This window comes from Triticum aestivum, chromosome 2D, assembly GCF_018294505.1.
Source record: "Triticum aestivum cultivar Chinese Spring chromosome 2D, IWGSC CS RefSeq v2.1, whole genome shotgun sequence".
Classification (NCBI taxonomy): Eukaryota; Viridiplantae; Streptophyta; class Magnoliopsida; order Poales; family Poaceae; genus Triticum; species Triticum aestivum.
Window position 1 is genome coordinate 39,281,149 of NC_057799.1, and position 25,507 is coordinate 39,306,655.

The 25,507-nt window shown below is 48.1% G+C and overlaps 2 protein-coding genes across 2 annotated transcripts; both read right to left on the reverse strand.

The window, feature by feature from the left end:
• Positions 1–4,814: 4,814 nt before the first annotated feature.
• LOC123048583 (pyruvate decarboxylase 2) lies at positions 4,815–6,967 on the reverse strand. Its single transcript, XM_044471660.1, has 2 exons — positions 6,224–6,967; positions 4,815–6,103 (listed from the first exon to the last, which is right to left on the reverse strand). Exons 1-2 carry the CDS (start codon positions 6,895–6,897, stop codon positions 4,975–4,977), a joined length of 1,803 nt encoding a protein of 600 aa, XP_044327595.1. The 5' UTR covers positions 6,898–6,967; the 3' UTR covers positions 4,815–4,974.
• A 16,132-nt stretch (positions 6,968–23,099) lies between these two features.
• Positions 23,100–25,305, reverse strand: LOC123048584 (pyruvate decarboxylase 2). The gene is made up of 2 exons (XM_044471661.1): positions 24,549–25,305; positions 23,100–24,417 (listed from the first exon to the last, which is right to left on the reverse strand). The coding sequence occupies exons 1-2, from the start codon at positions 25,220–25,222 to the stop codon at positions 23,289–23,291; spliced, it is 1,803 nt and encodes a 600-aa protein (XP_044327596.1). The 5' UTR covers positions 25,223–25,305; the 3' UTR covers positions 23,100–23,288.
• Between the last annotated feature and the right edge of the window lie 202 nt (positions 25,306–25,507).

A 25,507-nucleotide genomic window follows, 5' to 3' on the forward strand; every position in this document is an offset into this window, starting at 1 on the left:
CCGTCGATCTCCGTGGCTTCGGCTCAGGTGATCACCAGGTCATCCACGTACACCCCCAGGAGTAGGAGCTCGCGGCCTGACCCGTGTGGATAGATGGCGTGTTCGGAGTTGCAGCGTCGGAAACCCGTGTCGACGAGCGTGGCGTCGAGCTTGGCGTTCCATGCCCGGGGTGCCTGCTGGAGTCCGTACAACGCCTTCCGCAGCTTCAGCACTTTGTGCTCGCGATCGACGACGACGAAGCCTGGAGGCTGCTTGACGTCGACCTCTTCCTTCATATCGTTATTGAGGAAGGCCGATTTCACATCCATGTGATGGATTGGCCATCCCTCGTGCGCGGCGAGCGCGAGCAGAAGGCATGCTGACTCTAGGCGGGCCACTGAAGCGAAGACCTCGTCGAAGTCGATCCCCTGTTTCTGCAGGAAATCTTTGGACGAGGCGAGCTTTGTACTTCATGATTGGCCATCCCTCGTGCACGACTGGGCCATTTTTTTTGTTTTGCACTTTCTTATATCGCCGGTGTCAAAAAAGTGGTCGTGGGAGGCACTCCGGGGGGTGGGAGTGTGTGTGTGTGGTCGGGGGGGGGGCTGGAGATGCTCATGTGGACATCAGCCAGTAAGTCGGCTGAATGGCAGGATCGTGCAGGCAGCATCGAGCATGTCTCGAAAACCACGCGGATTTGTTTCCGGTACTAAACAACTGCCTCGTGCGTGGGAAACAGCCAGGATGGTTCCCTGAAAGGCATACACCACCTTGTTGGACCAAAAGTCTGAGACCGCACATCAAATTCCTCACCCGTGTCGGCAAAATAGACGGTATATTCATGCACATCTCCGCTGGGTGTAGGTACGAATCTAGAGAAGCGTCTGCTGATGAACAACGCTTGGCCACCGCCTAGCCCATCGACGACGGGCACCCACACGCCAACGCTCTCATCGGCCTCCAAGATATCCACCCCAAGTGTAAAGTCGGAACAACATTGCTGACGACGGGTTTGTAGTCGTCGTCTCACCATGAAAAGCTTTCCCCGTGACTCGGCGAGGTAGCGGATGATGATGATGCGATCTCCGAGTTCGTCGTATGCATAGTCAACGCCATCTACGATACTATTGTCTTCCTTTCTATTCATTGTTTCTTGCTCATTCACTGCCCTTCCATCGTCGTCGTCATTCATCGCCACACCCTCTTCCTCCTCCTGGTCTGCATCTCCCCCCGCGGCTTCTTCTTCCTCGCACCACGCATCATAATCATTGTAAGCCGGCGGGTGTCTAATGACACGAGTGCCACGGACAACTGTGGGCTTGTTGTCATCATCGGAACCGATATCAATTGCAAGGAGATCCTCGGCCTTGGTAATTGCGTAGAGCTTGTCCCCCAAGAACGCGACGTCGATGATGTAGATGTAGGGGAACTCCCATGTACCAGGCAACCATGAGTCCTTTCCTGGGCGGGTTATGATGACCGGATACTTCCCGTTGTCGGTGATCGCGACAATGAGATCATCAGCCGTGTACCGCATGAGCACCTTGCGGACCTCAGAGTTGTTGCCGATGACAGTGTCTAGCTCAGGAAGCGGCACTGTAGCGTCAGAGAACGGGTTGTGCAAGATGAAGCTGTGAGTGTCATCATGGCGAAGGACGATCCAGTCGTCGGTGGAGCCGATGCAGCTCGCGTTCTCGGGGAAGGAAGGGAGGCGGTGTAAATCGATGTCTGAGGGTGTCAAGAAGCATCCGTCGGGTAGAACCACCCATGGTAGCTGCCGCGAGGAGACGTGCTCGTGCACAGCGGCGCGCCAGGAGCGGCACACTGCTCGAAACCGGGCGTGGTCGGCGGGGAAAGGCAGGTGGGCGATGAACAACCGTAGGAGGTGTTGTGGCAGTCCCGGCCAACAGGAGGCCGCCATCAGAATGGACGCAGCTCCGATCGCGCCTACGTGCAGTAGCAGTAGCTACAATTGAACTAATCGATTAAGCTGGCGAACTTGCGTGTAGCGGGAACGCACATATATACATGGTACAGGGAGTTGCCGTATTGCTAGTCGGTAACGGAAACCGACTCCGACTGGGTGTGCACTAGCTGCTGTCACTTTCCTTGTGTAATACGTACGGAGTACATACTAGAGTAATACAGAGTACTACTACTAGTAAAAGGTTACGTGTACGTCCATCCGGCGAAGGTTACCTCTACTATATATTACTTGAAAAACAACGCAAGGTTCCATTTCACATCTCTTCGTCCAACTTTCTTTACATACGTCCCACACTTTCCTTCTTTACAAGGTTCACTTTTTTTTCTCTCATTTCTGATTTTTCTCCCATCGATTTTCCCTAAAATGGAATCACTTGTCTCATGTTTTATTAACTTACCAAGGTAAAGTGAACCAACCTGTGGTTGGATGGTTAGAGGGACTGTGATATCCCCAGTCCACCAGGGTTCAAGTCCTGATGCTCACATTTATTCCTGGATTTATTTCAGGATTTCCGGCGATGCAAATTCAGTGGGAGTAGATGTTCCCGTCGATGACGAGGTGCCTACGGTAACTTCATAAATTTCAAGATCATATGCCGACTCAGTCTTTCGAAGGAGCTCATATGGGTAGGGTGTGCGTGTGTGCGTTCATAGGGGTGAGTGTATGCGCGTGTATATGAGCGCTTGCGTCTGTACTGTGTTAAAAAAACTTACCAAGTTGAAAACATATTTTTTCGATAAGTAATAAATTATTACCAAATAAGTGCTTAACAATAAGATGGTAGATAAATCGTGGAGATTGCATACAAATATTTGCTAAGATTTTAGCGCATTAAGGGCAACTCTAACCGATCCTTTATAATCGGTTAGAGGAGTAAAATTTTTGTTTTACTCCTCTAACCGGCACCTAGCCGATCCCTTATCTGTTGTAAGGGACTAAAATTTTACTCCTCTCTCCAATCCTGTCCCTAAATTTACTCCGCCGATTTGCGGCCGAGTAAAAGTCGAGCCACTCCTTCGCATTGCCCCCCGCACTTGCACTTCTGCCGACGCGACCCGCCGGCCCCAGCGCTGCCTCGTTGCCTCCACTGCCCTCCGCCGCCCTTCTGCCTGACGTCCAACCCTTTTGCCCCCCCTCGTTCCCGTCACCGGAATTACGTGAACCGCCGCCACCGTCGCCTTTGTTGTTGATTCGTCGAATTTCTTCTCTTCTTCTTCTTTTTCTGCCGGCCGCCGCATCTCACGTTGATTGCACACCGTTGTAGGTCGTTCCCTCTCGTCGCCGCCGACCTATTTGGTTAGAACGACATTGGCCGGCCGGTGCACCACCATTGCACCGCAAGTGTTCGACGAATTGGCTAGGTGAGTTTTTTTTGATCGTTTCTTTGTGAACCAAGCCGTTTGAATTGTAGATGAAGTGGTTGAGGCAGATGACTTTGGAGGACTCCCCGTAATTCGAAGATGAAGAAGACGACGATGACTTTGACATTGTGTTTAGGCATGATTTTCAATGATGATGTTCGGCACACGAGGAGAGGAACACAATTTGGTCGCGAAGATCATGAAAGACTACTTTGCCACAAAGCCAACCTATCCGGAGAAGTACTTTTGCCGACGCTTTCGGATGCACACAAATCTTTTTCTCACCATTGCAAAAGCCGTTGAGAGATATGATGATCGGTTCAAGCTTCGGAGAAATACATGTGGAGAGATAAGTGCAAGCCCTCTGATGAAATGCATTGCGGCTGTTCGAATCTTGGCATATGGTTGTTCGGCTGATGCAATTGATTACTATATCCGCATTGGTGAAGACACAATCTTGGAGTCTGTTCGAAGATTCACTAAAGTAAGGATCGTTCTCTTCGGCCCGGAGTACTTGAGAGCACGAACCGAGGACACTCAGAGGTGGATGACTGAGAGTGAAGCAAGAGAATGGTCAGGGATGCTTGGATCACTTGACTGTATGCACAGGACATGGAAGAATTGTCCTGTAGTGTGGAAGCGTCGGTACAAAGGCCACCGCAATGATCCAAGGATCATTCTTGAGGCAGTTGCATCATAGGATCTTTGGAAATGACTCCACCTCCCCGACGCCCACTCCCGTCACAGCTCGCGGCGCTCCACCCCCAACAAATTGTTGCCGCACAACCAGCGCACGGTCCCACACGTCCTTGCGCCCATCTCTCTCCTAGCCTTCTCGAACGCATCCAGACCCTCGCTTAGGGAAGCGCACGGCCCTGCCGCCCTTCTCTCCAAGCTTGACCCCACATGCACTACCCTCCCTCCTCTCCTTGGGCTTGCAGTCTCCCTGGCTCACACAACCATGTTGCTTCTCCCAAGTCATCTCTTCCCATCGGTCATACTATAGACCAAGACGAGGGTGAAGTCATGACACGGATGTCTATGAACGGGAGCACTATCTGCAGGTTTGGCACGTGCTTCGGAATCACCCGCAAAAAAAATGGCAGCTCACCCGCAAAAAAAAAAGGACGGCACGGCAAAGCAGGAGTTAGCCTCTAGTTTGGATTGAAACTTGCTTGGTTTGTTGTGTGCAGATTTAAAGACTGATGCAAGCCAATGCTTCTTTCAAGTTTAATTGTAAGTTCTGTTCTAATCTATTTTTCTCTGTTTCCTTGTCGACAACGTGATTGAACCGTACAAAACTATAAGACGTTGAACTAAAAGAAAGTCTTATATTTTATGTACCCTTGTACCAAAGTATAAGACGTTGAACTAAAAAAAAGGTCTTATATTTGGTTCAATTGAGAAATAAGAAAATCTGAGTGAGATAAAGGACTGCGAAGAGCTGTCTGCAGTAGAAAGAGCACACAAATTAAGAAGAAGAATCGTCCAACTTTATTAATCAATCACTATTATTAATTCAACCTGCTAGAAATAGTATGCGAAGTTTGCATGCATGCACGCATGCTAGTAATCAAACGTACGTTAGACTCTAAATCGAAAAGAAAATGCCTTGCTGAAATCATGAAAATGGACATCTACTAGTGTCTACTGCGGGTTGGGTGGCCTGGAGTTGGCGGCGGAGACCCTAGACCCCCACTCGAGGAGCTCCTTGCTGGTGTCGTCCTTGTGCGCCACCACCTCGATGAAGCACAGGCAGTCCTTCTTGTCCCCCGTCGCCGTCTCGATGGCCGCCGTCAGCTCCTCCTCGCATGTCACCTTGGTGGTCCAGCAGTTGCCCTCGCCGTTGTGGATGGCGTCGACGAGGCCGGTGTAGTTCCAGTTCTTGATGACGTTGTACGGCCCGTCGTGGATCTCGACCTCGATGGTGTAGCCGCCGTTGTTGATGAGGAAGATGATGCTGTTCTGGGCGCAGCGGAGCATGGTGGACACGTCCTGCGCCGTCACCTGGAAGCTGCCGTCGCCGATGCAGGCGATGACGCGCTTGTCCGTGGCGCCCTGCGCGTACCCGAGCAGTGCCCCGACCGACCAACCGATGGAGCCGTACTGCATCTGGAACTCGTACCCGCAGCCGTCAGGGAGCTTGAGCTTCTGGCAGTTGAACCACGAGTCGCCTGTCTCGGCGATGACGGCGCTGTCGCCGGTGAGCATCTTCTGGATGTGCTTGAAGAGCACGTTGACGCGCAGCGGTTCACCGGGCTCGCTCTCGGGCGGCTGCCCCTCGGCCACCCAGATCCGCTTGTAGTTCTCGTAGGCGGTGGTGTTCTTCTTGAGGCGCTTGCCCAGCTCAGTCAGGAAGTCCTTCATCATGATGCAGCCGAAGGCCGGGCCGTTGCCGACGGTGACGCGGTCGGGCTGCACGATCACCGCCTTCTCCTTCTTGAGCAGGAACGAGTAGCCCACCGAGCTGTAGTCGTTGAAGATGGGGCCGGCGAAGAGGTAGGCGTCCGCCGACTCCACGATCTCGGCGCAGAAGGCCGTGCTCACCGCGCCCCAGTAGGTGCCGATGAAGCGTGGCAGCGTCTCCGCCACCAACCCCTTGGCCGACGGCATGGTCGCCACCGCGTAGCCGCTCGCGTCCGCCAGCTCCGCAAACGCCGCGCCCGCCTTGGCCACCCGCAGCTTGGGCCCCGCCACCATCACCGGCTTCACCGCCTTGTCCAGGAAGGCCACCGTCGCCTCCACCGCCGCCTCCAGGCCCATCTGGTTGCTCATCCTGCATGCATCGCATTGCACGTCATTATTGATCCGACATGTATCTCATGATCGATCACGACACGTGCCAAAAAAAGAAGAATACAAAAGAGAGTAAAACGTAGGGAGCATGCATGCAGACCTTGGTGCGAGGAAGTAGGGGGCGGGGTCGCGGCTGAAGGTGGGGTGGGGGACGCTGGGGAGGTTGCAGCTGACGCTGATGTAGACCGGCTTGCTCTCCTTGAGAGCCGTGGAGATGGCCTTGTCGATCTGCTCGTGGGCGTCGTCGAGGTTGTTGACGACGGCCTGGTAGCACGTCACCGGCGTGAAGCACCGCAGCTCCTGAGAGAAATCGGGGAGGCCGATGGTGTGATGAAGAACCCGGTTGGTGCCGTAGTCGTTGGAGTTGGGCCCGCCGACGATGCAGATCAGGGGGAGGTTCTCGCTGTACGCGCCGGCGATGGCGTTGAGCACGCTGAGCCCGCCCACGGTGAACGTGACGGCGCACGCGCCGACGCCCTTAGCGCGCGCGTACCCGTCGGCGGCGTAGCCGGCATTGAGCTCGTTGCAGCAGCCGACGAGGCGCAGCCCGGGCTCGGCGACGAGGTAGTCGAGGAGGGTCAGGTTGAAGTCGCCCGGCACGGCGAACACGTCGCCCACGCCGACCTGCACCAGGCGCCGCGCAAGGTGGCGCCCCAGCGTGGCCTCCGGGGAGCCGACGAAGGTGGGCGACGACGCCGGGAACGTCGCTGGGCACGCCACCGCGCCGCTCGGCGCCCCCTTGGGCCCGTCCACGGATCCGATGCCCGTCTCCATGGTAGGTCGGTTGGTCGATCGATCGAGGTACGTACTCCTACTACGCGAGGAGAGATTGGGAGGCGACAACTATTTTCTGTTTGAACCGTGCTGGTCGTGACTATTTATATGACGAGAGAATCAAGGACGTACGTATTGCTACTTTGCTAGTCGGTACCGGAAACCGACTCCGACTGGGTGCACGAGCTGCTGTTACTTTCCTTGTGCAATACGGAGTTTACATACTACTAATACAGAGTACTAAAAGGCAACGTGTACGCGTCCATCCGGCGGCGAAGGTTATACTTAGTAATAGAAAAAACGAAGTTGTATGGTTAGAGGGACAGTGGTATCCTCAGACCAATAGGATTCAAGTACTGATGCTCGCATATTTCTTCATTTATTTTAGGATTTTCGGCGATACGCTTTCAGTGGGAGTAGACGTTTCCATCGACGACGAGGCACGTACGGTGACTTCGTAAATCTTAAGATGATATGCCGGCTAAGTCTCTCGAAGGTGCTCATAGGGATAGGGTGTGCATGTATGTGTTCTTAGAGGTGAGTGTATGCATGTATATATGAGCGCTTGCGTTTGTATTGTGTTCAAAAAAATACTAGTAATAGAGAAAAAGGAAACTTAAGGATCCTACTGGCCAGCCAGAGCCAAGGGAAAGCCGGACAGAGTGACGTGTCAAAGACCCCATCACTCGCCTCCCTTTTTCCAAACGAAGCCAAAATATATCTACCTTAAAGTTGTTCAGCTATAATTTATGAAACACCACACGAAACTGTTATAAACTTTGACCACAAATGGAAACCAAGCCACACCCTGATGAGGCAATCGACTACTCACAAAGCATGAGGTTACACGACGGAGTGATGGTCTGCCTCCAGCGGCGGTGCGAGGCGGCAAGGTGGTGATGGGCGGTTGCGGCCGGGGGCCTTGGAGCTGGGGCGGCGGCTCCCTTGGTGGCGCCTCCCTGTTCGGTGGCGAGGCGAGGCTGGCAGGCTCCCGGTGGTTGGCTCGGGCAGTCGGTGGAACATTTGCGGGTTCATGATGGCGCCAATCTCGTGAGTGGCGTCTTCGGCTAGCGGCGCTCGCAGGTGGTAGATGAACTGGCGGAGCTTCGTGAGGGCAAAAGCATGCCATGGCCCTACTTCATGTTGCGTACAGGCCGCCTGGCCCTGAATAACACCTGACCATACGGCCTTTTGGGGATTTTTTTTGCATATGACGGGCCTAACAACGGCCTCATGTCAGCTACCAAACATCACAAAAAGTTAACAATTTCATTTTGAAATGAGATACCAACCACCATGCAGGTAACTAAAAGTGCCTTTAGAGACCATGGTGAAGGAGTTATTCAAAGTTGCTTGATATATATCCCGCAAAAAAAGCTGCTTGATAAATTACTTGTTTATATTTGGTCATCAACTTTCTTTTCTGAAACTTTTAGGAGACATCCAATTAACCAGGCGGAATAAACACTTCTAAACAAATAACCTGAGTATCCCAACTCAGAGTATTATTACCTACTAGGTAAGAAGCCATTGTTCAATAATAATGCTTTCCTTATATCCCAAGACCTCCTAGGATTATTTTTATGTTTTCCAAAATTTGTTGCATTTCTACTAGTCATAGTCTCGAATACAGTTTATATAGTGCTTCCTCTGCTGGGATATACGTCATATTTTGGTTGGTTAATACAAAATCTTGAAAAATAACTACTCTATTTTGTACATGGTTTATGAGTGAATGAAATATGCCCTAGAGGCAATAATAAAGTTGTTATTTATATTTCCTTATATCATGATAAATGTTTATTATTCATGCTAGAATTGTATTAACCGGAAACTTAGTACATGTGTGAATACATAGACAAACAGAGTGTCACTAGTATGCCTCTACTTGACTAGCTCGTTGAATCAAAGATGGTTAAGTTTCCTTGCCATAGACATGAGTTGTCATTTGATTAACGGGATCACATCATTAGAGAATGATGTGATTGACTTGACCCATTGCGTTAGCATAGCACTTGATCATTTAGTATATTGCTATTGCTTTCTTCATGACTTATACATGTTCCTATGACTATGAGATTATGCAACTTCGAAATACCGGAGGAACACTTTGTTTGCTACCAAACGTCACAACGTAACTGGGTGATTATAAAGGTGCTCTACAGGTGTCTCGAATGGTACTTGTTGAGTTGGCATAGATCGAGATTAGGATTTGTCACTCCGATTGTCGGAGAGGTATCTCTGGGCCCTCTCGGTAATGCACATCACTATAAGCCTTGCAAGCAATGTGACTAATGAGTTAGTTACGGGATGATGCATTACGGAACGAGTAAAGAGACTTGCCGGTAACGAGATTGAACTAGGTATTGAGATACCGATGATCGAATCTCGGGCAAGTAACATACCGATGACAAAGGGAACAACGTAAGTTGTTATGCGGTTTGACCGATAAAGATCTTTATAGAATATGTAGGAACCAATATGAGCATCCAGGTTCCGCTATTGGTTATTGATCGGAGGTGAGTCTCGGTCATGTCTACATAGTTCTCGAACCCGTAGGGTCCGCACGCTTAAAGTTCGGTGACGATCGATATTATGAGTTTATGTGTTTTGATGTACCTAAGGTAGTTCGGAGTCCCGGATATGACCACGGACATGACGAGGAGTCTCGAAATGGTCAAGACATAAAAATTGATATATTGGACGACTATATTTGGACATCGGAATGGTTCCGGGTGAGTTCGGGCATATACCGGAGCACCGGGAGGTTACCGGAACCCCCCGGGAGGTATATGGGCCTTATTGGGCCATAGTGGGAGAAAGGAGAAGGAAGCAAAGGAGGGGGGCGCGCCCCCCCAAGCCCAATCCGAATTGAGAAGGGGGGCGGCCCCCCCTTTCCTTCCTTCTTCCTTCCCCTTCCTTCCACTCCTAGTCCAACTAGGGAAGGGGGGAATCCTACTCCCGGTGGGAGTAGGACTCCCCATGGGGCGCGCCATAGGAGGGCCGGCCCTCCCCCTCCTCCACTCGTTTATATACGGGGGAGGGGGGCACCCCATATACACACAAGTTGATCATTGATCTCTTAGCCGTGTGCGGTGCCCCCCTCCACCATAATCCACCTCGGTCATATCGTCGTAGTGCTTAGGCGAAGCCCTGCGCTGGTAGCTTCATCATCACCGTCATCACACCGTCGTGCTGACGAAGCTCTTCCCCGACACTCTGCTGGATCGTGAGTTCGTGGGATGTCACCGAGCCGAACGTGTGCAGATCGCGGAGGTGCCGTACCTTCGGTGCTAGGATCGGTCGATCGTGAATACGTATGACTACATCAACCGCGTTATCATAACGCTTCCGCTTACGGTCTACGAGGGTACGTGGACAACACTTTCCCCTCTTGTTGCTATGCATCACCATGATCTTGCATGTGCGTAGGAACATTTTTGAAATTACTACGTTCCCCAACAGTGGCATCCGAGCCAGGTTTATGCGTAGATGATATATGCACGAGTAGAACACAAGTGAGTTGTGGGCGATAATAGTCATACTGATTACCAGCATGTCATATTTTGATTCGGCGGTATTGTTGGATGAAGCGGCCTGGACCGACATTACGCGTACGCTTACGCGAGACTGGTTCTACCGACGTGCTTCGCACACAGGTGGTTGGCGGGTGTCAGTTTCTTCATGATCAACTTTAGTTGAATCGAGTGTGGCTACGCCCGGTCCTTGTGAAGGTTAAAACAGCACATACTTAACGAAAAATTGTTGTGGTTTTGATGCGTAGGTAAGAACGGTTCTTGCTCAGCCCGTAGCAGCCACGTAAAACTTGCAACAACAAAGTAGAGGACGTCTAACTTGTTTTTGCAGGGCATGTTGTGATGTGATATGGTCAAGACATGATGCTAAATTTTGTTGTATGAGATGATCATGTTTTGTAACGGAGTTATCGGCAACTGGCAGGAGCCATATGGTTATTGCTTTATTGTATGAAATGCAATCGCCATGTAATCGCGATAGTCGTAGAAGCAATAGTTGGTGAGACGACAACGATGCTACGATTGAGATCAAGGTGTCGCGCCGGTGACGATGGTGATCATAACGGTGCTTTGGAGATGGAGATCAAAGGCACAAGATGATGATGGCCATATCATATCACTTATATTGATTGCATGTGATGTTTATCCTTTATGCCTCTTATTTTGCTTAGTTCGACAGTAGCATTATAAGATGATCTCTCACTAAATTTCAAGGTATAAGTGTTCTCCCTGAGTATGCACCGTTGCGAAAGTTCGTCGTGCCGAGACACCACGTGATGATCGGGTGTGATATGCTCTACATTCACATACAACTTTTGCAAGCCAGTTTTGCACATGCAGAATACTCGGGTTAAACTTGACGAGCCTAGCATATGCAGATATGGCCTCGGAACACTGAGACCGAAAGGTCGAGCGTGAATCATATAGTAGATATGATCAACATAGTGATGTTCACCATTGAAAACTACTCCATCTCACGTGATGATCGGACATGATTTAGTTGATATGGATCACGTGATCACTTAGATGATTAGAGGGATGTCTATCTAAGTGGGAGTTCTTAAGTAATTTGATTAATTAAACTTTAATTTATCATGAACTTAGTACCTGATAGTATTTTGCATGTCTATGTTGTTGTAGATAGATGGTCTGTGTTGTTGTTCCGTTGAATTTTAATGCGTTTGTAGAGAAAGCTAAGTTGAAAGATGATGGTAGCAACTACACGGACTGGGTCTGTAACTTGAGGATTATCCTCATTGCTACACAGAAGAATTACGTCCTGGAAGCACCGCTAGGTGCCAAACCCGCTGCAGGAGCAACACCAGATGTTATGAACGTCTGGCAGAGCAAAGCTGATGACTACTCGATAATTCAGTGTGCCATGCTTTACGGCTTAGAACCGGGACTTCAACGACGTTTTGAACGTCATGGAGCATATGAGATGTTCCAGGAGTTGAAGTTAATATTTCAAGCAAATGCCCGGATTGAGAGATATGAAGTCTCCAATAAGTTCTACAGCTGCAAGATGGAGGAGAATAGTTCTGTCAGTGAGCATATACTCAAAATGTCTGGGTATAACAATCACTTGATTCAACTGGGAGTTAATCTTCCGGATGATAGTGTCATTGACAGAATTCTTCAATCACTGCCACCAAGCTATAAGAGCTTCGTGATGAACTATAACATGCAAGGGATGGATAAGACAATTCCCGAGCTCTTCGCAATGCTAAAGGCTGTGGAGGTAGAAATCAAGAAGGAGCATCAAGTGTTGATGGTCAACAAGACCACCAGTTTCATGAAAAAGGGTAAAGGGAAGAAGGGGAACTTCAAGAAGAACGGCAAGCAAGTTGCTGCTCAAGTGAAGAAGCCCAAGTCTAGACCTAAGCCTGAGACTGAGTGCTTCTATTGCAAAGGGACTGGTCACTGGAAGCGGAATTACCCCAAGTATTTGGCGGATAAGAAGGATGGCAAGGTGAACAAAGGTATATGTGATATACATGTTATTGATGTGTACCTTACTAATGCTCGCAGTAGTGCCTGGGTCTTTGATACTGGTTCTGTTGCTAATATTTGCAACTCAAAACAGGGACTACGGATTAAGCGAAGATTTGCTAAGGACGAGGTGACAATGCGCGTGGGAAATGGTTCCAAAGTCGATGTGATTGCGGTCGGCACACTTCCTCTATATCTACCTTCGGGATTAGTTTTAGATCTGAATAATTGTTATTTGGTGCCAGCGTTGAGCATAAACATTATATCTGGATCTTGTTTGATGCGAGACGGTTATTCATTTCATCAGAGAATAATGGTTGTTTTATTTATATGAGTAATATCTTTTATGGTCATGCACCCTTGAAGAGTGGTCTATTTATATTAAATCTTGATAGTAGTGATACACATATTCATAATATTGAAGCCAAAAGATGCAGAGTTGATAATGATAGTGCAACTTATTTGTGGCACTACCGTTTAGGTCATATTGGTATAAAGCGCATGAAAAAACTCCATTCTGATGGACTTTTGGAATCACTTGGTATTTGCGAACCATGCCTCATGGGCAAGATGACTAAAACGCCGTTCTCTGGAACAATGGAGCGAGCAAAAAAATTGTTGGAAATCATACATACTGATGTATGTGGTCCGATGAATGTTGAGGCTCGCGGCAGGTATCGTTATTTTCTCACCTTCACGGATGATTTGAGCAGATATGGGTATATCTACTTAATGAAACATAAGTCTGAAACATTTGAAAAGTTCAAAGAATTTCATAGTGAAGCGGAAAATCATCGTAACAAGAAAATAAAGTTTCTACGATCTGATCGTGGAGGAGAATATTTGAGTTACGAGTTTGGTCTTCATTTGAAATAATGCGGAATAGTTTCGCAACTCATGCCACCCGGAACACCACAGTGAAATGGTGTGTCCGAACATCGTAATCGTACTTTATTAGATATGGTGTGATCTATGATGTCTCTTACTGATTTACCGCTATCGTTTTGGGGTTATGCTTTAGAGACGGCTGCATTCACGTTAAATAGGGCACCATCTAAATCCGTTGAGACGACACCTTATGAACTGTGGTTTGTCAAGAAACCAAAGTTGTCGTTTCTTAAAGTTTGGGGCTGCGATGCTTATGTGAAAAAACTTCAACCTTCCGCTTACGGTCTACGAGGGTACGTGGACAACACTCTCCCCTCTCATTGCTATGCATCACCATGATCTTGCGTGTGTGTAGGATTTTTTTTGAAATTACTACGTTCCCCAACAATGAGATATTTAGTATGGATCCAATGACATAAAATTTGTAGTACATAAAGTACATATTTTGGGAGTAATATTTAGCGAAACTCTGGGGTTATAGTTTTAGTATACGAATGTTGGCTTCTACAAAAGGTCGATGTCTTCTAACTCGTGTTTTTTTGTGCGTGAGGAAAGTTTTTTTTAAACGGAGGCAAAAGTTATGACTCATCAATTAATTGAGAAGAAGATAATTTCCCAATTAATTTATACAAAACCGAGCGAAAACTAATACAGACGAAGCACGAACTAACTACTCACACAGTAATAAACCTCACAACGCACAAGCGACTCCCGCCAGACTCTTCGACTACACAACATCCACGAACCCCGACATTGCTACTACACCAAGAGACCCCAGACAAGAACACCTCAACACAAGACATCAGACACCTTTCACCCCACAATGAGAACCCAATCCAACAGGATGGCCGGAGAGAGCGAAGGTCATCCATCAAGCAACCAGAGACGCCTTGCTTGTGGTGCCACTCTTTTCTTTGCCCACCTTCTTTTGTTTACCCCTTGTTGGCGTCCCCGTCAAGAGGCAAGCAATCGACCTTCCCAAACCAGGTGTAGCAACCTCCACACTGGCGAGCAAGTCACAAAGTTTCTTCGCGAAGAGAGCATCTAGATTTGGAGTAGGTGCCAACACACTTGCCACAATGGTCATGCCAGTCACAGGTATCACCTGCTCGATGGTCCCGGATGAGGGAAGGGCAGCAACATCCAAAACACCGTGCTCCATGACACCGAGAGGTAGACTGGCTGATGCCTAACACCCAAGGGACTTAGGCGAGCAAGAGATTGCAAGGTCTAAATCACCACACTCCTCGGCATCAAGTTTCTGGCTAGACTCCCAGGGTGATGTTGGCGGTAAAGCCACAATCAAGATCTCGGGGGTGTCTACCTTCAGTTGTTCGATGGACAAAGGTAGAACTAGACCCCCACACAGGACTTGAAGCTCAGACATGATCTGCAGCATCGGTCACAACCACATCATTGCCCAACCCCTTAGAGGTTGACAACGGCGAGCTGGTTCTAGCACGAGGGGAGAAACAACCATGAAGCTCGACTCCCCTCTCGATCTCGAAGTTGTCATCAGGCACAACCAGAGGGCGCAACACATGAGCATTCTGCAAGACAAGCGGCGCTAGCGGGAGCGCGCCCAGTGCAGCCTCAGCTAGCTCAATGAAGCTCTCCATCCGCAACATCCAAGCTTGCATGGAGTCAATGACATCACGTAGAGGCTGGACCATCTTCTCAACCCGGAAGGAAGCCATACCAAGGAGTTGTGTGTAAGGAAAGTCTTCTAAGTGATACTTGCTCCAATAATGCACCAGCCGAAAAGGGAGACAGTGAGATCTAGTGCCTCTGTTGATGCATGTGCAATGTCTAACTTTGTGGGGAATGAACTTTAAGAAAAAATATAGATCATTTTTTTGCGGGAATAGTATAGTAAATGATGTAGGGTGGAACCCTAGGGGACAATCTTTCACGATTGGACCAGATCCCGCGAAGAACACGATGAACACACGAGGAGAAAACACGAGGGGAAACGAGAGGAAACACTCAAATCAACAAGAAATGATCACACATGTGCTAGATCCACATACACACAAAGAGATACACGATCCAAATTCAACAAAGGACGATACAAATGGTAACTACTTCAACCCAATCCGTGAGGAGTCGAGGTCTTGAATCCTAGAAGGATCTTCCCATGAAGGGGTCTTGATTCCCCTATGGGATCCTCTCCAAAGGAGGTCTTGAACTCCAATGGAATGGTCTCTCTCTCTTCTCTCAAGCAAAGAGTCGATAGGAGCAAAGCTCGCATACAAATGAGCTATCACTTGGCTAACCCTAGAATGGAGGAGGGGGTGTCTATTTATAGTGTAAGCCATGAAGGGGTAAGTGGGAAAGGGAGATACATTGGTCTATGACCTGGGGCTGCGTGTGTGCAGGCGCCAGATGTCTGGGCTGGAGGCTGGATGTCCGGGGCTACGCGGGACGCTGGATGTCTGGGGCACTGGCCGGATGTCCGGCCCGAAGGTGGCCAAACTTCTGGTGCATTCTGTTGGTGATGCCGGATTTCTGGGGGAAGGCCGGATGTCCAGGTGGTGGCGAGGCGCCGGATGTCCGGGGCCGCACCGGTTGTCCGGCCGCTGAAGCTTTTCGGCTGGCTGTGGTGCAGCTGTTGGGCGGCTTCACATGCGCCATATGTCCGGCCGCTGTATCTTCAGCAGCATCGTCTTCTTCCGTCTCCACTTTGATGCTTCCCTCGTGGATGGCATAGTTGTACACTTGCGCTCGCACTCCTCCTCGTCGTTCGTGGTGCTCCGATAATACATAGTTATGCACACGAGTGGAGTGTCAAGTAGTATACCATCCTCGAAGGGGTCAAGTGAACACGAGTAAAGGAGATGATTCACCTTTGTGTATGTGAAGTAGATGTCGCATGTGTCACTCACCAAACGGACTCTTGACATGGTGATGTCCATAGGATACTCCGCATCAATAAAATTCCTAGCAAGTCAATACAATTTCAAAACTATTTGATGAGATTACGAAAACCAGATTATAATATACTCCTTCCGTTCCTAAATATAAGTCTTTGTAGAGATTCCACTAGGTGGACTACATACGGAGCAAAATGAATGAACCTACACTTAAAATGCATCTATATACATCCGTATGTGGTTCGTAGTGGAAGCTCTACAAAGACTTATATTTAGGAACGGATGGAGTATATAGTAATATATTTTTTCACAAATTTTGAACCTTGGTAACCCAAGGCTGAGATTCTAGATCTGCCATGTTGGTGTTGCACAAAAGGTTACGAGCAACTTAAGTTGTAGAAGTGCAATGCCCAGTTGCACCAATTTTGTTGTTGTTGGATAGAGACAAATGGTTGGGATCGCCAATGATAAAAAAAATACTCTCCGGTGGGATCACCACTGATAAAAAATACACTCATATATTAATCACCCAGAGTGAGTTCGCCTACCTTGACGTTTCCAGCTTCTTTATTAACCTCCACTAGCTTGAGTTGCATCAGGAGCCTGTAGCCATGAGAGGATCTACTCTGCAAAGGTACTTGTAAGTCATGCCCATTGGTGCCATTGTATTGCTATGATGATCACGAGTGCAATTGTATTGTACTCCCTTCGTTCGGAATTAATCCAGCTTTCTCGTCTCCAAATGCCAAGTTTTCTCACATTCAAACTGCTAGCCTGTTCTGTTGGAATGATGCCCTTGTAGACCTAGTTAAGTTTGCATGGATCATTGCATTTATTGCAGCTTGCTACCACGGTCTGTTAAGTTGCTACATGAATAAACACCAGTTGGGTTTATTCAGCAAGCTAATTAATTGTAACAAATAATAGCCAACGGCCATTCTTGCAAATATCTCAAGATGTCCGTGTGATGTTCTGTCTTGCTGCAACAAGACGTCCTCTATAATTTCAGTTCTTTTGTTTGATCGTTGCTCTACAAACGAGTGAGTTTCTGGCACTAGTGTTCAATCTGCCAGTTTACTTATGTGAAGCATACTGCAGACTTGCAGTTTTACGATTCCAATTTTTTCTATTGTTTCCCTTCCACCTCTGGTTTTGGTTTCATGTTGTAATACACCAGTACAGGTTTGTTTAAGCCACTACAACATTCATCCAACCTTCTTTGATTTCTAAGAAGAAAGCTTTTAGAAAGGTTGGTTACACTATCCAACCATCCATAAATCTCAGTGTCTCATGTTCCACACTCTCAATTTGTCTCCCAGGTTAACACAGATACACCGTCGAGTGTATGTGTCTTCTTTACATCCTCCATGTTCCAAATTTCCTGTTATTTGCATAGAAAAACAACCATCTCATGCTTCAAATATAGTTGGTTGGTTCCTATCTAGCAGGAAGCCAGTGAGTTAGGGCTTGATTCCGTGGTCATGCTTCCCACCAGAGATTTATTCTCGGGAGGATGCGGAGCACGTCCGCCCGCCGGTGACCATTGAGTCGAGCCCGATCTGCTGTCTGTGGTGGTCCGTTGATTGTGATGATCTCCCCCTTGAAATTGGTCCCTTGTGCTATTGTGTATGCTATTTACTGGAATTTCATACTTATTTAGCTAGGTTCTTTGTGTGCTACTATCTAAGGTGTAGAACTTGATATTGAGGTCCCATGATTGTATAATGGGTTTCATGTCTCACTGATATTGCTATATAGTCTATATGCATGGACGGATTCGTTTCTAGGAGCTTGTTAACACTATTTATTAAGTGGCTACATGAATATGCACCAGTTGGGTTTGTTTAGCAAGTTGATTAATTGTAACAAATAATGGTCGCCCATGCAAATATCTTTATATGTCCACATGATGTTCTGTCTCGCTGCAACAAGCGATCATCTATAATTTCAATCCTTTTGTTTGATTGCCGTTCTACGAGCGAGATACAAATTTCTAGTCATGAGTTTCCAATGCTAGTATTCAATCTGCCAGTTTAGTTATGTGAAGCATACTGCAAACTTGCAGGTTTTCAGTTTCAGTCCTTTTTCTATTGGTTCCCTTCCACCATGATCATCTGGTTTATGGTTTCATGCTGTAGTAGCACCCGTTGAATAGAAAGTCAAAGCATGGTCATGCTTATGTTCATGTGTTACAGATTTTGGACATATGAACTTCATATTTATCTGAACCTAGTTTCTAAACGATCTGGCAGATTCTGATGGGAAACGATTGATGTGGCTGATGCATTAGATCTTCTGTCAATAGATTTGAAAAGCAAGGAAGTAAGCCATTTAGGAACCTTTGTCCATGCTTCTGTTTATCTTAGATGTCTGCGTGAGGTTCTTTTTGTTTTAGTTTATAGGGATCCTTTAATTTCTAACTGGAAGGTATTGTGTTGTGTTCTTAAACTGTAGACAAGTCCCAACACAAAGTAGAACAAATCTTTTTTGATGTATAGGTGATTGTTTCGACATTCTAGTGCTTGACTAGTGTGAGTTGGTTTTTGTATGACGGAAGGGGATGATGTCTTAGTAGATCGGTCCTGTTGTGGCGTAAAAAGTTTGACCATGTTTGTTGAAAACAATATGAACATATTTTTGGTCATGCTTATGTTTACGTGTCACATATTTTGGACATACAAACTCCATATTTATCTTAATCTAATTTCTAAAGGATCAGGCAGTTTCTTATGTTTAGTATATGTGATAATTGTAGCAAGCTAATCAAGCTGTTGAAATGATTGGAAAGTGGGAAATGATTGATGTGGCTGATGCATTGGATCTTCTCATCAAATGTTAAAAGCAAGGAAGTAAGTATCTAGGCACATTTGTCCATGCTCTTGTTTATCTTAGATGTTTGTGTGTGATTCTTTTTGTTGGTGTTGATAGAGAGCCTTTAATTTCTAACTGGAAGGCATTGTGTTGTGTTCTTGAATTTTAGACAACTCCCAAGACTAAGTAGACCGGACCTTGTTTGATGTCTAGGTGATTATTTCAACAGTCTAGTGCTTTACTAGTGCGAGTGGGTTTTTGTATGACGGAAGGATCATGTCTCGGTAGGTCCATCCAATTATGACGTATAAATAAGCAATAATATGTGGTGAATATGGATATTGCAAAACTAGCGAGTGTCAAATTGTATAACAACCAAGAGGAACCACTATATATGGTCAAATATCTATTATTTTTTACCTGCATGTCCCCATCTCTAATGCCCAGTTCAAATCTGTACTTCATGGTTTGCATCTTGAATCGATATTTGCATGCATATTTGTGACATGTTCCATCTCTGTATTTGGCAGGCTGCACTGCATCATGAGCATCGATGGTGGGGTTTGGCGCCAAGATGAAGAATCTGGTGGTGGCCAGGCAAGTGTACCCTCCTGTGACTTGAGCTCCAATATAGGATGACATGTTTGGGTCTTAGAGAGACCATTGATAGATTGGATCATCGATAGATTGTTGTAGATGATCTGAACTTGTAATGCTGCTGGTGCTTGAGTTTTCATGATCAAAGTTGCAATTTCAAACAAGTGTGATCTGGTTTAATCTAGTGGCTTGTTGCTACATGCACCTATGCAAACGATACACTATGTACAACCTAGCGTGATCATTTTATTTACTGCCTATCTATCTATGTATCTATGTGTATCTCTACATTTTTTCACCAAGAACTAATTGCCACACCATGAGCATTCTTGATCACTTACAGAGATTTAACCGAGATTCTAAAACAGCGAATTGTTTCTTGAAGTGTGACCTAGATTACTACATTATCTTACAGGAGAATGTATATATGTATGCTTTGGTTGCTCAGGGTGAGAAATGAAATCTCCAGTTTTTTTTATTGCGCAATTATAAGATGTTAGGCTGCAAACTGACATATTGATTCATGTTCAAGTAATAAACAAAGGGAATTTCATTAAAATTAATTTGATTCATCGCCACAATCGTTCACTCAGCAATTAACGACTCTAACTAAGATTTCGGATCACATTTATTTTAAAATGGCAAAATGTTCACCAAAAGATCTCATAGAGCACCTTTTTTCACCTAATATGAAGACATCTCTAGATGATTCAGTATCACTATATAGTATAATATGATTTTAGTTTTATGTTCCCCTATAAATTTACTAGTACCAATGTTGTCCACAACCGTTGAATGATCTTTTTTACTTTGTATATAGAAAACGTACCTCAATTTAATAAAGAGCAAAACAGTTGCACAACTATGGGTATGATTTCTTTTACTTTGTCAGTACATGGCAATAGTGCCTTAACCAACAGGGTCATCAACATGAGGTGCAACAAGGCTAACGGCCCATGTGAGTGGTGGTCCCTTGGCAGCATGCATTCTAGGGAGGGATGTACAGGAGCCATGCAATACTAAACTATCAGAGTTTATTTTGTCCTACCTCACCAAGGGGAGGGCGTGGTGACCAGTTTATAAGTGATGCACCCCTGCTCCACCTAGATGTATTAACAAAGAGAAAGCCATGTTATATATAACGTGTGTGCTCGCGTGTATTATTCGCGACTTAGACTTAGGACATTGGATGCTTGGCGCACCCGGCTCTGGCTCTCTTATATAATTAAAACTTTGTTCATATTTTTTTGTTTCATACATGGAACATTGCCTCCTCGTCTGATGCTCCTGTTGATGCCTCCTCCTCCTCAGACTCGGACTCGCTCCATGCATGCTAGCTATAATAACTTGTTGGTTGCCTTACCACGCGCCTCATTCCATCCGTGTAGATTACTTTTCTTCAACATCATTCTCCACACTTTCTCCTTGGCTAAATATTTTATATGAAGCCAAAATAAATTGAGCAAGTGCATCATTGTCATACCTATCCAATGACCTTGACCTCCAAGCTTTTTAACTCATGCCCAGTGTCTTTTTTTTACGAATACCCAGTGTCTTCTTCTTGACCTGGGCTAAGGGCATCTCCAACGGCAACTCGCAAAAAATGTCCTACATCCGTCCGCGTACACAGACGCGGGGGGCGGGTGGGGGGGGGGGGGGACCAGTCCGCAGTGAATGTACTATCTCTATTTTTCTATGGCATTTTCATTGTTTGTACCATGGTAAATTCATTTATGAACCATGGCAAACTAATTGTTTGGCACCATGTCTCTATTTTTCTTGAACCAAGGCAAAGACTGTGGTAGCCTTGTCGATGATGCCGTCGAGTGCGAGCAGAATACTTCCGTTCGAGAAAGGGTTGTACAGGAGGTAGCTGCATCCATCAGCGTGGTCATCTTGGCGAAGGGCGATCCAGTCGTCGGTGGAGCCGATGCAAGTCGCGTTGTCGTGGAAGGAAGGCAGGGGGTACGAGCGGGCGTAATTATTTACCTGCATAATTACTTTGCGAGACAGAGTTGCAAGGAGGAACGCCAAGACCAGCTGGTCTTGGGTGACTCAGATCGCATGCTCTAGGTTGAGCACCTCCTCGATGACCTTCTTGCCGGCGACGTCCTTCTCCGTGGACAGAACCTTGGCTGGTTCCTTAACACTGCCGTCGAGGTAGCCGGTCATGCCGGCTGCCCTTATATGCGGAAGAACCTGAGCCTTCCAAACCAGGAAATTATCCCTAGTTAGCTTCTCCATGACGGTATGGTAGAGGGAAGCAAGGGAAGGAAGAACCATGGCGGACGAACTGGAAGACATAGATGCGATGGGAAGAGTTTGCTCTGTATACCATGTAAAAGGAGACATAGATGTTATTTTTATTCCATAACCACAATAATGTTTAATTTATTTTGCCCTTCCGCAAAGAAAAGACTTTATTTTGCCAAACACTTGAATAATTAACTAAAGGCAGTAAATTACATGGAATAAATCAAGAATTTTTATTGCATAACCACAGTATTGTTTACCAATAAAACTGATGTAGCTTGTTGTATGATCAAGGGCAAGGTTCGTGGCTAAATTTGAGATAACCATTTCTCATCACATCTTACTGATAAGTAAGCTAGCACGTGGTAGAATTGAGGCCAGCTCTTGACTTGATTTGTGTTTTTTAAAATTATGAATTCTTTACGGAGGTGACTTGCTTAACAAGAATCTGAATCGCCTCAGGGGTGATATTGACAACCGGGTGTTTTAATATCTCAGTTTCGTATTAGTTTCTTACCTTTCTTAAGGAATTTGTACACTGCTGCTTTGGAAAAGGAAACTTACGGGGCAGGAGTTAGGACAAATAGTTCCTCTCTCTTTTTTTTTTGCTAATCAGGACAAATAATTCCTCTAACCCAATGAATGAAAAGAATAATAGTTTCTCTAACCCAGTATCAAGGATTCATCACCCGAATACATGAAGGGTTATTGAACGAACACTCTTAAAGTGTGTTCATGAGAGGACGCTCTCTGGTGCAATTGGCGTCGTGTTTCCTCCCATACACCATCCAGAGCGAACAAACCCCATGTGCAATACGACACTCCTTTATGATGTAGCATGGCAATTATCGAAACCATGGGGATTTTGGGCCGAGTGATAGAGATAGATCTGGTATCCTCCCTCCAGTGTCGCTCGATCTCGCAAGCGACTACGAGGAACCCTTAGCCGTCGGCCGCTCTCCGTCCTCCTCCCTTGCCACACCCAGAAGGCGCGACGGAGCAAAGCCCAGCCGGTGCCGATGGCGGTGGGGACCTCTCGCCCCCTTGCGCGGTCAAGGCTGGCACGGGACGCAGCGGCGTGAAAGCGTGCCTTCATGGCGATGGCGCGGTGGTATTCTCACGCCGCGGTTGGTTGTGTGGTATGTCCAATGTAGTTCTTCATTGATTGAATTGGAAATGAAGAAAATATCATTGAGAAAGGGCTTGGAACGAGCTGGAGGCTAAACTGTCAGCGGTAGAAAGAACACACAAATAATTAAGAAGAATCATCCAACTTTATTATTAATCATCACACTATTATTAATTCGACCCTGCTAGAAATAGTATACGAAGTTTGCATGCATACAAGCATGCTAGTAGTAAAATCAAACGTACGTTGGACTCTAAATCGAAACGAAAAAGCCCCGCTCAAATCATGAAAATCTAGATCTACTAGTGTCGTCTACTGCGGGTTGGGTGGCCTGGAGTTGGCGGTGGAGACCCTGGATCCCCACTCGAGGAGCTCCTTGCTGGTGTCGTCCTTGTGCGCCACCACCTCGATGAAGCAAAGGCAGTCCTTCTTGTCCCCGGTCGCCGTCTCGATGGCCGCCGTCAGCTCCTCCTCGCACGTGACCTTGGCTGTCCAGCAGTTGCCCTCGCCGTTGTGGATGGCGTCGACGAGGCCGGTGTAGTTCCAGTTCTTGATGACGTTGTATGGCCCGTCGTGGATCTCGACCTCGATGGTGTAGCCGCCGTTGTTGATGAGGAAGATGATGCTGTTCTGGCCGCATCGGAGCATGGTGGACACGTCCTGTGCCGTCACCTGGAAGCTGCCGTCACCGATGCAGGCGATGACGCGCTTGTCCGTGGCGCCCTGCGCGTACCCGAGCAGCGCCCCGACGGACCACCCGATGGAGCCATACTGCATCTGGAACTCGTACCCGCAGCCGTCGGGGAGCTTGAGCTTCTGGCAGTTGAACCACGAGTCGCCCGTCTCGGCGATGACGGCGCTGTCGCCGGTGAGCATCTTCTGGACGTGCTTGAAGAGGACGTTGACGCGCAGCGGCTCGCCGGGCTCGCTCTCGGGCGGCTGCCCCTCGGGCACCCAGATCCGCTTGTAGTTCTCGTAGGCGGTGGTGTTCTTCTTGAGGCGCTTGCCCAGCTCGGTCAGGAAGTCCTTCATCATGATGCAGCCGAAGGCCGGGCCGTTGCCGACGGTGACGCGGTCGGGCTGCACGATCACCGCCTTCTCCTTCTTGAGCAGGAACGAGTAGCCCACCGAGCTGTAGTCGTTGAAGATGGGGCCGGCGAAGAGGTAGGCGTCCGCCGACTCCACGATCTCGGCGCAGAAGGCCGTGCTCACCGCGCCCCAGTAGGTGCCGATGAAGCGTGGCAGCGTCTCCGCCACCAGCCCCTTGGCCGACGGCATGGTCGCCACCGCGTAGCCGCTCGCGTCGGCCAGCTCTGCGAACGCCGTGCCTGCCTTGGCCACCCGCAGCTTGGGCCCCGCCACCATCACCGGCTTCACCGCCTTGTCCAGGAAGGCAACCGTCGCCTCCACCGCCGCCTCAAGTCCCATCTGGTTGCTCATCCTGCATGCATTGCATTGCACGTCCTTATTGATCCGACATTATATCTTCTTGCATCTCGTGATCGATCATGACACGTGCCAAAAAAAGAAGAAAAACAAAGAAAGTAAAACGTAGGGAGCATGCATGCAGACCTTGGTGCGAGGAAGTAGGGGGCGGGGTCGCGGCTGAAGGTGGGGTGGGGGACGCTGGGGAGGTTGCAGCTGACGCTGATGTAGACCGGCTTGCTCTCCTTGAGAGCCGTGGAGATGGCCTTGTCGATCTGCTCGTGGGCGTCGTCGAGGTTGTTGACGACGGCCTGGTAGCACGTCACCGGCGTGAAGCACCGCAGCTCCTGAGAGAAATCAGGGAGGCCGATGGTGTGATGAAGAACCCGGTTGGTGCCGTAGTCGTTCGAGTTGGGCCCGCCGACGATGCAGATCAGGGGGAGGTTCTCGCTGTACGCGCCGGCGATGGCGTTGAGCACGCTGAGCCCACCGACGGTGAAGGTGACGGCACACGCGCCGACGCCCTTAGCGCGCGCGTACCCGTCGGCGGCGTAGCCGGCGTTGAGCTCGTTGCAGCAGCCGACGAGGCGCAGCCCGGGCTCGGCGACGAGGTAGTCGAGGAGGGTCAGGTTGAAGTCGCCCGGCACGGCGAACACGTCGCCCACGCCGACCTGCACCAGGCGCTGCGCAAGGTGGCGCCCCAGCGTGGCCTCCGGGGAGCCGACGAAGGTGGGCGACGACGCCGGGAACGTCGCCGGGCAAGCTACGGCGCCGCTCGGCGCCCCCTTGGGCCCGTCCACGGATCCGATGCCCGTCTCCATGGTAGGTCGGTTGGTCGATCGAGATACGTACGCGATCGAGGAAAGATTGGGAGGCGACAACTATTTTCTTGGGTGGTTTGACCCGTGCTGGTCGTGACTATTTATATGACGAGAGAATCATGGACGTATTGCTACTTTGCTTGTCGGTACCGGAAACCGACTCCGACTGGGTGCACGTGCAATACGAAGTATAATAAACAACATACTAATACAGGGTACTAAAAGGCAACGTGTACGCGTCCATCCGGCGAAGGTTATACTAGTAATAGAAAAAAAACTTAAGGA